General features: G+C 40.3%; 1 protein-coding gene across 9 annotated transcripts in view; it reads left to right on the plus strand.

Moving 5' to 3' along the window:
• MELK (maternal embryonic leucine zipper kinase) overlaps positions 1 to 13,387 on the plus strand; it is a gene marked incomplete at its 5' end in the record, with an annotated part of 71,517 nt that overhangs the window by 12,345 nt on the left and 45,785 nt on the right. For all 9 annotated transcript variants that reach the window (XM_079706473.1, XM_079706474.1, XM_079706475.1 and 6 more), the window contains one exon: positions 3,538 to 3,636. In XM_079706473.1, the coding sequence (XP_079562599.1) occupies positions 3,538 to 3,636 (99 nt within the window). The remainder of the gene's footprint in view (positions 1 to 3,537; positions 3,637 to 13,387) is intronic.

Genomic DNA, 13,387 nt, shown 5'->3' on the forward strand with positions numbered 1-13,387 from the left:
TATTTATTTATTTGGCTGCATTGGGTCTTGGTTGCTGTGCGTGGGCTCTTCGTTGCAGCACGCAGGCTCCAAGGTGGGCGGGTTCAGTAGTTGCGGCGCGTGGACTCTAGAGCACTTGGGCTTAGTTGCCCCGTGGCATGTGGGATCTTAGTTCCCCAACCAAGGATCAAACCTGCGTCCCCTGCATTGGAAGGTGGATTCTTAACCACTGGACCACCAGGGAAGTCCCTGATACAATTATTTAATCCACAATTCATATTCAGATGGTGTTAATTGTACCAGTAAGGTCCTTTATAGCTATATTTTCCCTCCAGTCCAGGATTCCATTCAGGATCAGGCATCGCATTGTTGTGTTTCTTTGGTCTTCTTTAATCTGAAAGAGTTCCTTAGGCTTTCTTTATCTTCATGACCTTGAAATCTTTCAGGAAGCCAGTTATTTTGTAAAATGTCCCTCAATTTGAATTTTTTTTTTTTTAAAGAATCAATTTTATTTATTTACTTATTTTTGGTTGCGTTGGGTCTTTGTTGCTCCGAGCAGGCCTTCTCTAGTTGCATTGAGTGGGGGCTACTCTTCGTCGCAGTGCACGGGCTTCTCATTGCAGTGGCTTCTCCTGTTGCGGAGCACGGGCTCTAGCACACGGGCTTCAGTAGTTGTGGCACATGGGCTAAGTAGTTGTGGCTCACGGGCTCTAGAGCGCAGGCTCAGTAGTTGTGGCTCATGGGCTTAGTTGCTCTGCGGCATGTGAGATCTTCCCAGACCAGGCCTTGAACCTGTGTCCCCTGCATTGGCAGGCATATTCTTAACCACTGTGCCACCAGGGAAGCCCCCTTTTACTTTCTATCTCTATGAGTTTGATTATTCTAGGTACCTTGTATAGTGGAATCATACAATATTTTTTTTTGTGTGTGACTGCTTTATTTCACATAGTGTAATATCTTCAAGCTTCATCCATGTTGTATAGCATGTATCAGAATTTTGTTCCTTTTTAAGCTTGAATAACATACCATTGCATGTATATATCACATTTAATTTTTCCATTCATCCATGGGTAGACACTGGGATTGCTTCCACCTTTTGGTTATTGTGAATAATGCTGATAGGAACAAATATCTCTTTGAGACCTTGCTTTCAATTCTTTTGGATGTACACCCAAATGTGGAATTGCTAGATCATATGGTAATTCTATTTTTAATTTTTTGAGGAACTGCCATACTCTTTTCTGTAGTGGCAGCAGCATTTTACATTCCCATAACAGTGCACAAGGGTTCCACATGATAGATCCTTTTTATAATTTTCATTTAAGCACCACAAAAATCCTTTGGAGCGAATACTGTTACTCTGTTTCATAAGATAAAGAAGATGAAGAAATTGAGGCTCAGAAATTAAGTGCCTTTGAAGGGTCACAGCTGGCAACTGTGGGTCAAGATTTGAACTGAGTGAGGCTTTACTGCACACTTCTACTCTTTTCACTGTTCCATTCAGTCTCCCAGAAGGAGTGGTAATCATATGCCTGATGCTCACAAGATTCCTAGAGGTCTGGTGATGAGGCCCTGCTCGTTTGAATGCATCAAGATTTTCCTATAGGATCTTGTTTTCTTATCCATTTTAGTTCAACTTTCCATCCTTCTAGGACAGTTTCTTAAGGACAGTATACCAAGGAATTGTCTGGGGACACTTGTTAAAATATGCAGAGCTCAGGGCTGTGCATGTTTAGAGATTTTGGTTTTGTTTTCTAAGGTGGGGCTTTAGCAATCTTCATTCTAAAAAAAGTACTTTAGGTTATTCTGTTGCTCATGGTCCAGATCATGCTTTAAGGAATGTTCTATGGTAAACATCTCTAATTCATTTTGTAATTTCTCAGAGGAAGTGGTTTCAAACCCCTCTTCCCCCCAGTTATTTTTTTCTTATTTGGCAGTTGGTAGCTTATAGATTTACTTGTATTTGCTTTGGTTTGTGGTTTTAGTTGATTCATTTATTCTCATATCCATTTCAAAACAGTGAAGTGAAGGTGCTTTGATGCGTTAACTGAAGAATACTTTTTCTGCTTTTTTTTTTCTCTCTAGTAGGCTTTTGTAGATTTCTGTGGGGATGTTACTACTGTTTGCTTCATCTTTTCCTTTAACCTCAGATGTAATCTCTCTTTTGACTTCTTCTTTTGGCATTTGATGAGGCCATGTTAGCCCACTCTTCCCTGTGTAGTCTCTTTGCCTTGACTATAACACCCGGGTCAGGAGTGCCATGCCGTCAAGACTCAATTTATAGATGAAGCATTTGATATCTTTCAGGCATAAATGGTTAATTTCTGACCTCCTGCAACTTGGAAGAAAAATCTGGTGTTTGCTTGAAAGTAAATTGTTCACTCAGGGCTTCCTAGTTGAGTCCTAATAATTTGATGCGATTTGGTAGGCAAGAGTAGGTGTGAAATTTGTGTTATTTAGTATAGGTACTACCTAGATGTGTGATGCTGCTGAAGTTATTTTAACTCTGTTTCTCCCCTCTGTCCTTTCCCCCCACCTTTTTTTTTCTTTAAACATGCTACATGCTGCCCTTTTACCTCTTAAAATTTTCCTAAGGCTTAGATGAGGGTGGGAACTGTGATTTCTCAGTCGTCGGTGGCGTGGATATCTTACATAAAGGCTAAGCTCCTTTCTGGGACTCTTTTTTTCTTGCCCCCCCCCTTTTTAAAAAAATTTTTATTGGAGTATAGTTGCTTTATAATGTCGTGTTAGTTTCTACTGTATCCTTTCTGGGATTTTGAGATTTGTAGGGCTATTTGTGCCGGCAGGCTAATTTCTATTCTCGATCCTTGAAAAATCAACTGTTGAACTTTATTAAGGTGTCTCTACATAGAGAGGACTTTATAGTATAGCTTAGTTACATTTGCAGATTATCAGCAGTAAATTTTAAGACTTGTTTTGATATCCTCATGCATGTTTACATAATCCTCATATGTAATAAACCCTCAGTAGCACTATAGTTTTGTCTTTCAGAATCAGAGACCTAGGGACTTCCCTGGTTGTCCAGTGGGTAAGACTCTGCACTCCCAATGCAGGGGGCCCAGGTTCGATCCCTGGTCGGGGAACTAGATCCCGCATGCATGCCGCAATTGAAAAAACAAAAAACAAAAAAGAAAAGATCCCCCATGCCACAGCAAAGATCCTGCATTCTGCAACTAAGACCCACTGCAGCCTAAATAAATTTAAAAAAGAATCAGAGACTTAACCTCATCTTCTTCCGTATCATGCCCAATCCATCCCAGCCAACTAGAAATGATTTTCTATTGAGCATTAGAGGGGAGTGCACTGAACTGGTCACTCTGAACTGGACTGGTCACTGGTCAAGAGACCTACCTGGGTGGCCTGCCATTGACTGGGTGACTTTGGACAAGCCTTCCTTTCTGGGCTTCAGACTGTACAAGGAGCAGTTTGAATTGGATGATTTCTGAGCTCTTTTCCAGCTCTGTGAAGATTCTGTGTAGTGCCATTTTGAAATGCGTTCTAATTTTTTTTTAATTATTATTTTTTTCTCCTTCTCAGGCAGATGTTTGGAGCATGGGCATACTCTTATATGTACTTATGTGTGGCTTTCTACCATTTGATGATGATAATGTCATGGCTTTGTACAAGAAGATTATGGTGAGTATTACAAGGCACAGAATTTCATTGTAGAAGTTTTCTATATTGCAAACTATATGCTTCTATTTATGAAAGTACAAGAATAAGCAGAAGTAATGTATGCTGCTAGAAGTCAGCATAGTGGTTACTCTTTGGAGGTGGTTAGTGACTGAAAGAGAGACATGGTGGGGCTTCTGTTTGGTTTTTGATCTGGATGATGGTTATACTTGTATTCAGTTTTTGAAAACTTATCAAAGTATACCTTATGATAGGTGTACTTTTCTATATGAACATTATACTTCAGTAAGAAGCTTAATAAAACAAAAACAAATGGGAAAGTAGACATGTAAGCTGATTTTTCTGGTAAGAGTTTTTGTTTTGTATCCTGAAATGATGCCTTAGTAAGCTGCTGTGTTAAATCACATCTTTCTTTAGAGTTATGTTAAAATAAGAGAAACTGTTTCTTTTTGAAGGTAAAATTTGGCTTTAAGGTATAATAAAACCACAGTTAAGAGTACTGTAAGCTTTGTTAAAATCATATATGTCAGAGATAGAAAGTAGATTTGTGGTTATGGGGCTGGCGGGGAGGGGTGGAGTGGCAGTGGGGAGTGACTGCTAACAGGTGCAGGGTTTCTTTTTGGGTTGATGAAAACATTCTGGAATTAGATAATGGTAATAATTACACAACTTTGTGAATATACTAAGAACCACTGAACTGTACACTTTAAAAGGGTGAATTTTATGTTATATAAACTATATTCAATTAAAAAAACTAAAAAATCATATATAGGAAGGAAAATAGTAAAATTCTTTTTAAAGAGTTAATATTCAAAGCAAGCTAACAAAAGAAGACATGTAAAGAGGAAGAGCACCATATTGTGTCCATAGCAAACCAAAGTCAGACCAGCAGAGCAACTTCTCTGAATGCGGCTTGAATTCCGTTCTATTTAACAAATATTTCCTAAAGGTCTTCTTTGTATGAGATACTGAAAGACGTGAAACAAAGATCTATGAAACTTAATCATTGTCTGCCAGATTTCTTGTTGGAGACAGATACAAGGCTATCTAAAAAGGGGAAAGGGTGAGGGGTGCCATTTTATGACAGAGATTAAATGAAGTTAATACAGGAGTGGGTGTGGGATTTAGGAGAACATCTTATAGTAAGTGAGTTTTGAGCTGGGCTTTAAAAGAAGGTTAGAAGCACTTCAGAAAGGGTTGTGGGAGAGAGCATGCCTGGTAGACAGTATCAGCCAAGGCGTAAGATGGGAGAAGCGTGGGAAGAAATGGTCAGAAGTTTTATGTGCCTGGACCATTAGGTCTCTAACACCCTTTAGGTAGGGAGACTACCTAAATCAGCTCTCATTTCTGGAAAGTAGCACACAGAATTGAAAGCGGTAGAACCACTTTCTACCAAAAGTTGGCTCTTTGCCTACCCTACTGAACAACCAAGTCTGAGGGCACTGAGTTCAATCTGCAGTTATTTTATTTATTTGACTTAATAGTTTTTCCTGTATCCCACCCTGGAAAAAGCTTTAAAATCTGTGCAAAAACTGCAAGAGTAGTTTTGGGAAGTGATGGAATTGCAGTAGTTCCAATTTCTTGAAGGCTGAGGAGCTCTGATTCTGCAGGATCAAAGAGAAGTCATGTTAGCAGTAGCTGTTGCCACTGTTTTGGGGAACCGTGAGTGCTTGTGCTTCTCCTTGGTGAGGGGAGATGGATGGGGCAGTGGGCTGGAGGCCAACCTCCTGGAGCCTGCTGGGGTAGCCAAGACAGCCCGTATTTCCTCCCATCTCTTCTCACAAAGCCTCCCCTAAACTTTGTAGGGTAGCAGTTGTTGCCTTGGCTCTGCTTCCTGCCTGTGATAGCAGTTCCTGACCTCACAGAGCCACATTCCCCATGTCAACAACAGGATACAGGGAGGGTAGTGTTAGGATTGCTTTGTAGTTTCAGCTTTAGTTAACAGATGTGGAGTGGGAAGGAGGCTTGGTCTTTGGGCAGCTCAGTAACAATTTTCCAGTTACACTTTCGAAAAACATTAGGTTGATCTCTTGAGTTATTCCCTCTTTTTGCCACTCTTTCTATAAAGTAGAGCTCTGTTTTTTGTTCTGAAAATAACTTTAGTATTACAAGCTACTAGTATGTTTTCCCATATTCTTTTTTTGCTGGGGGTACTGCATGCCAGAGAATAAACTGACAGACAAGGTTCTCCAAAGATGAAGTAGAATTGGATCTGTTTGGTGTTATAGCATGAAATCTTATACCTTCTAGAATTCTAGAAAGACAGTGTGGGGACACATGATCATAGAATTTCCTTGTTGGAAAGGATCTTACCAATCATGTTTTCTCCTCTCTGCTTCTTGTTTCATATTTAACTCCTCACTAAAACATCTCTTGCCCTGGCTATGTCCAGGTAATCTCTCTCAGGGAGGGGGAAGCCTTAGCTGATGGACTTAACGCAGTGGTTCACAACCCCGGCAGCATACCAGCATCTCTTGGGGTGCTTTAAAAAATATAGGGTCCAACTCCTGGAGCAGTTAAATCAGAATCTCATTGGTATTTTTAAAATCCAGGATCTCTACTTTCTATCTGTGGACTTTGGCAAATTACTTAGCTTCTCTGTGTGTCAGCTTCTTCATCTGTAAAATGGGTGATAGTAGTCATAACATAGTGTTGTTAGGATTAAATGAGTTAGTTCATTTATCGTAGTGCTCAATAAATGTTAGCTATTATTATTATTATTATTATTATTTTTTTTTTTGCGGTATGCGGGCCTCTCACTGTTGTGGCCACTCCCGTTGCGGAGCACACGCTCCAGACGCGCAGGCTCAGCGGCCATGGCCCACGGGCCCAGCCGCTCCGCAGCATGTGGGATCCTCCCAGACCGGGGCACGAACCCGTATCCCCTGCATCGGCAGGCGGACTCTCAACCACTGCGCCACCAGGGAAGCCCTATTATTATTATTTTTAATGAAAGGCCGAACAATCTTTTTTTAAAAAATATTTATTTATTTATTTATTTATTTGGCTGTTCTGGGTCTTAGCTGTGGCATGCAGGATCTTCGTTGCCACATGCGAGATCTTCTTTGCGGCATGCAGGATCTTTAGTTGCAGCATGTGGGCTCTTTTAGTTGCGGCATGCTGGATCTAGTTCCCTGACCAGGGATCGAACTGGGGCCCCCTGCATTGGGAGGGTGGAATCTTAACCGCTGGACCACCCGGGAAGTCCTAGCTATTATTATTGACATACGTTTCTAAATTTGGTTTGCCAGTATTTTGTTCAGGACTTAAAATTTGTTCAGAGATTAATATGTAGTTTTCCTTTCTAGAACTATTTTGTTTGTTGTTGGTTTCAAGATTTTACTAGCCACATAAAGTTGATTGGGAGTATTCTTCCTTTTACTGTTTCTTTTCTTGTGTGTGTGTGTGGGGGCAGTATAAGGTTGGAATTTTGGGGTGTTATGGAATGTGCTTGGAAGTCCATCCCCACCAGTGACTTCTTTATGGGAAGATTTAAAAATAGTAAGTCAGGTCGCATTCCTTTATTGGAAGCTCTCCAGTGGCTTCTTTCCCGTTTCACTCAAGTACTACAAGCCAGAGTTCACCCTGTGGGCCGTAGGTGTTATCCTAGGTGAACTGGCCTCCCATTATCTCAGTGCCCTCATTGCTTACTCATCTTAGGATGAAATTCTTAAATCTTAAGTCTTAAGTTCATTATAGTTACTGAACACCTAATCTGTGCCAGGCACTTTTCTAGATGCTTGAGATATATCAGTGAATAAAACAGATGGAAGGTCCCTGCCCTCGTGGAGTTTATATTGTAGTGGTAGGGAAAAAATAGTGGTGGTGGTGGTAGAAAAAGATAATAAGCATAATAAATAAATTATATTAAAAGATGATAATACTTGCTTTAGAAAAAAGAAAAAATTGGGCAGGGTAAAGAGGAATCAGGAGAACAGATGGGGAGGGGTGTGGAGGGAAGAGAAGGGCTGGTTGCATTATTAAATATTAAATAAGGTGGTCAGAGGTGAGATTTGAGCAAGACTTGAAGGAGGTGAGAGTGTTAGTCAAGAGGCTATCAAGGGAGAGAATGTTTTAGGCAGAGGAATCAGAGCAAAGGCTAGTAGGTAGAAGCATGCCTGGTGTAGTCAAGGGAGGGCAGAGGGCTAGGGCCCCTGGAGTGGAGTAAATGAGGAGAGCCGTAGGAAATGAAGTCTCAGGGGACAGGAGCTCCAACTGCCTTGGGCTCCGTAGCTGTCATAAGGATTTTGGCTTTTTCTCCAAGTGAAATGGGGAGCCACTAGAGGGTTTTGTTTTCTTTTTAAAATAAATTTATTTATTTAATTAATTTATTTTTAGCTTCATCGGGTCTTTTGTTGCTGTGCGCGGGCTTTCTCTGGTTGCGGCGAGTGGGAGCTACTCTTCATTGCAGTGCATGGGCTTCTCATTGCAGTGGCTTCTCTTGCTGCGGAGCATGGGCTCTAGGTGCGCAGGCTTCAGTGGTTGTGGCACCCGGGCTTCAGTAGTTGTGGCTCGTGGGCTCTAGAGTGCAGGCTCAGTAGCTGTGGTGCACGGGCTTAGTTGCTCTGCGGCATGTGGGATCTTCCCGGACCAGGTCCCCTGCATTGGCAGGTGGATTCTTAACTACTGTGCCACCAGGGAAGAGCCCCCACTAGAGGGTTTTGAGCAGAAGAGAGACATGGTCTGGTTTAGATTTTATCAGGACCACAGTGGCTACTGTGTGGACGGAAATAGGCTAAAAGTAGCCAAGAGGAGAACCATGGAGACTGGTGAGGAGGTTATTGTATATTGTAGTAATTTTCAGATAAGAGATGGTGGTCATTGAGGTAGTGAGAAGTGGTTGGATTCTGGGTTTTTTTTTTTTTTTTTTTTGGTTGTGCTGCGTGGTATGTGGTATCTTAGTTCCCCAACTAGGGATCAAACCCTTGCCCCTTGCAGTAGAAGCACGGAGTCTTAACCACTGGACCACCAGGGAAGTCCCTCGGGGTGTCTTTTTTTTTTTTTTTTTTTGCAGTACGCGGGCCTCTCACTGTTGTGGCCTCTCCCGTTGCGGAGCACAGGCTCCAGACGCTCAGGCTCAGCGGCCATGGCTCACGGGCCCCGCCGCTCCACGGCATGTGGGATCTTCCCGGACCGGGGCACGAACCCATGTCCCCTGCATCGGCAAGCGGACTCTCAACCACTGCACCACCAGGGAAGCCCCGGGGTGTCTTTTTTTAAAAAATGTATTTTAAAATTAACATAGAGTAAAATAACTTTTTTGTGTGTAACAGGTCTACGAATTTTTTGTTTGTTTGTTTTTTCGATACACGGGCCTCTCACTGTTGTGGCCTCTCCCGTTGTGGAGCACAGGCTCTGGACGCGCAGGCTCAGCGGCCATTGCTCACGGGCCCAGCTGCTCCGTGGCATGTGGGATTTTCCCGGACTGGGGCACGAACCCGTGTCCCCTAGCATCGGCAGGCGGACTCTTAACCACTGCACCACCAGGGAAGCCCCAGGTCTACGAATTTTAACACACATATAGATTCATGTAGCCACCACATAATCAGGATATATGTTTAGACTAATCTGTTGTGTTTTGAAGGTATAGCTAACATAATTTGCTGATGGATGGGATGAGGGGAGTAACCTGAGCAACTGGAAAGTTGGAGCTGCCATCAAATGAGATGGAGAAGACTCCTGGTAGGGCAGGGATGATAAGGAGATCAGTTTTGAACATAAAGAATGTATCTATTTTGTCTAATTTTTCAAATTTCTTGGCATAAGTTTATTTACCCAGTGACAAAGTGTATATCAGAGTTTTATGTATTTTTTTTCAGATTAGTTTATAATATATAAGGAATCTTATATTTTATCTCTTTACGCTATCACCTTCCCAGATTTTTCATACAGATGGTAGCATACCACGAACACTGTTCTGTATCTTGTCTTCTTCTCCTAACAGTGTGTCTTGGAAATCACACCATTTCATACCCAGCTCAGAACCTTTTCATAGAATACACTTCATAGAATTGCAGTGTATATATGTACCTTAATTTATTTAACCAGTCCTAGGTTAATGGGTATTTAAGTAGTTTCTAAGTGGTCATTTTGTACATTGTGAATATATCTGTAGGAAAATTCCTGGAAGAGTTACTGGGTCAAAGGGTATGTAAATTAGTAATTTTATTAGATACTGCCAAATTGCTTCCCAGCAAAGTTCTATCGATTTGTACAACTACCAGCAGTAGCATGAAAATGCCTATTTCTCCATAATCCCATCAATATAGTATGTCACCTTTTTCTATGTTTAAGATTTTTTTTTTGGCTATGCAAGAATTGTTTTATTTTTGTTTGGTCAAATTTATCTGTCTTTCATTGTCATATTTGGAAAGCCTTTCCTACATAGATTATTTTTTTTAATTCCCATGTTTCCTTCTAGCATTTTTATTTTATTTTTTTTTACATTTAAATATGTGATTCACTTGGAATTTGCTTTGCTGTTGTTTCTTGCCTTTAAACGTCACTAAAAAAATTGTAGCGATTTGTTTTCATATTCTGGATCCTTGTTTTTAAAAATCTTGTAATTGTGATGACAATGTAGCCATATGTACTCGGATTTGAGGTTCACTGTTAGCAATAATGTGCATAAGTGTATTTCAAATAGTCTTGATAATTTCAGGTTTTAAGACCACTTGTTAGATCTGATTAGGTCTTTTTTTTTTAAAATAAATTTATTTATTTATTTTTGGCTGCATTGGGTCTTTGTTGCTGTGCATGGGCTTTCTCTAGTTGTGGTGGCTTCTTGTTGCGGAGCACGGGCTCTTGGTGCACAGGCTTCAGTAGCTGTGGCACACGGGCTCGGTAGGTGTGGCTCGCAGGCTCTAGAGCGCAGGCTCAGTAGTTGTGGGGCACGGGCTTAGTTGCTCCACGGCATGTGGGATCTTCCCAGACCAGGGCTCGAACTCGTGTCCCCTGCACTGGTAGGCGGATTCTTAACCACTGTGCCACCAGGGAAGCCCCTAGGTTTTCATTATCTTTTAATGGCTGCATGGAATCATGAAATTTCCTTTATTCTAAGTTTGTATACATCATTAAAAAATTAATTTTTAATTACCCCATTATTGCATAAAAACATTCTCTGTATAAAGAATTAAAACATTACAGATAACTAACATTCTCATGACCTCTTCTCCAATATCTGTCCCCAATCCTGCAATCTTTACATAGGTAACTACTGTTATTACTTTGGTTCTTCCAGATCTTTTATTTGTATTTGTAGTATCTTGTATTTTGTTCTTAACATAAATGGTGTCATACTAATATTATTCTGTATCTTTCTTTACTCAACAGTATGTGCCTTGATACACATATAGTACTAACTCATTCTTATAAATAGTATGTCTAGCCATTCTCTTGTGAACATTTTCAGTTATTTTCTAGTTTTTTTCACTGTTATAAGTGATGCTTAGTAAGATACCCTGTGCATACCTCTTTGGACTTAAGTAGTGAGTAGTAGAATTGCTCCATCATTTTTTTCCAATTTATACTCCCACCAGCAGTATATGAGAGTGCCTGCTTCCCCATACTCTCCCCAATATTGTTATTTATCAAAATTTTGGATCTTGATTAATTGAATGGGTGGAAGTGGCATCTGATGCTTTATTCATGTGTCCTTAGTAATTACGTAAATGTTTATATATATGTGTGTGTGTGTGTGTGTGTGTGTATGTGTATGTATATATATTTCTGTGAATGCCTGTTCATAGCATTTTCTCTCTCTAAGGTTGTTAATCTTTTTCTTATTAAATTATAAGAATGCTTCTACAATAAGGAATAGTAGTAATTGCTATCATTTCTTGAGAGTTTATTATGTGACATGTGACTATATGCATTTTACATGGATTAGCTCATTTAATCCTCACGATTGTCCAGTGAGGTGTAGGTACTGTTATTATACCCTTTTGAAAGATGAAGAAAGTGAAGCAGAGAGAGGGAAAATAATTGGTCTAAAGTTATCCAACTAATTATTGGCAGAATTGGGGCAAGAACTCATGTGGTCTGGATCCAGAGCCTATATTTTTTTATACAATTTTAATTAATTAATTAATTTTTGGCTGTGTTGGGTCTTCCTTGCTGCACGAGGGCTTTCTCTAGTTGCAGCAAGTGGGAGCTACTCTTTGTTGTGGTGGGCGGGCTTCTTATTCAGTGGCTTCTCTTGTTGCAGAGCACAGGCTCTAGGCGCCCAGGCTTCAGTAGTTGTGGCACATGGGCTCACTAATTGTGGCACACGGGCTTAATTGCTCTGCGGCATGTGGGATCTTCCCAGACAAGGACTCGAACCTGTGTCCCCTGCATTGGCAGGCGGATTCTTAACCTCTGTGCCACCAGGGAAGTCACCAGAGCCTGTATTTTTAACTACCATGCTATGGATCATCCCAAGGACTTAATACTTTGTCCTATGTGTTATAGTCTATATATTTACATTTTTTCCCCTTGTTTTTTTTCTAGTACTTTTACATTTTAAAAATACTAGTTCTTTGATCTGCCAGGAATTAATATTGGTATAAGAAGTGATAGAGACCCACCTTCTTTCTTTTTTAATAAAATTTTTATTTTAAAATAGTTTTAGGGCTTCCCTGGTGGCGCAGTGGTTGAGAGTCCGCCTGCCGATGCAGGGAACACGGGTTCGTGCCCCGATCCGGGAGGATCCCACATGCCGCGAAGTGGCTGGGCCTGTGAGCCATGGCCGCTGAGCCTGCGCGTCCGGAGCCTGTGCTCCGCAACGGGAGAGGCCGCAGCAGTGAGAGGCCCGCATACCGCAAAAAAAAAAAAAAAAAAGTTTTATATTTACAGAAAGTTGCAAAGGTGGTACAGAGGGTTCCCATTTACCCTTGCCCAGTTCTCACTATTGTTTACATCTTATGTTACTATGGTATGTTTGTCACTACTAAGGAACCAACATTGGTACATTACTGTTTAACTAAATGCTGTACTTATTCAGATTTCACTAATCTTTCTCTAATGTCCTTTTCTTATTCTATATTCTTTCAGGATACCATATTATATTTAGATGACATGACAAATATAATATCTGTGATAGTTTCTAGGGATCCAGTTTTAAAAAATAACCAGTTATTTATTTAAAAATAGAAATTTGGTTGTCCTAGAACTATTTATTCAATAATCCATCATTTTCCCATTGACTTGAAATGATGGTCTTATTATATATTAAATTCCTACATTTACATATTTCTTTTTTTGGGCTCTTTATTTCTTTGTATTTAACTTTTTGTCTATGTTTGTTTTATATGTAATTGTTTTAATTACTGGATTTTTTATAATACCATTTATTTAATGTCTGGTAAAATTAGCTCCCTCTTATTCTACTTTTCCCCTAGAAATTTCCTGGCTGTTCTGCTATAAGTTGTTTTTCCCTGGTGTATTTTTTTATTTTTTAAATTTTTAAAAAATTAAAAATTTTTTGGCCATGCCACACGGCACACGGGATCTTAGTTCCCCTTAGTTCCCCGACCAGGGATCAAACCCAAGCCCCCTGCAGTGGAAGCGCAAAGTCTTAACTACTGGACAGCCAGGGAAGTCCCTGTGAGTCTTTGACAGTGCTTCCTGTTTCTTTTGGAAAACATTGTTGTTAAATTATAGTACATCTTTATAACAGATATTCTATAGCCATAAAAGTGAATGAGGAACCTCTTTAAATACTGATATGGAATGATATCGAAGATATATTGTTAAGGGGAAAAGCAAGGTGTAG

Source organism: Hyperoodon ampullatus (assembly GCF_949752795.1).
Source record: "Hyperoodon ampullatus genome assembly, chromosome: 6".
NCBI lineage: Eukaryota > Metazoa > Chordata > Mammalia > Artiodactyla > Ziphiidae > Hyperoodon > Hyperoodon ampullatus.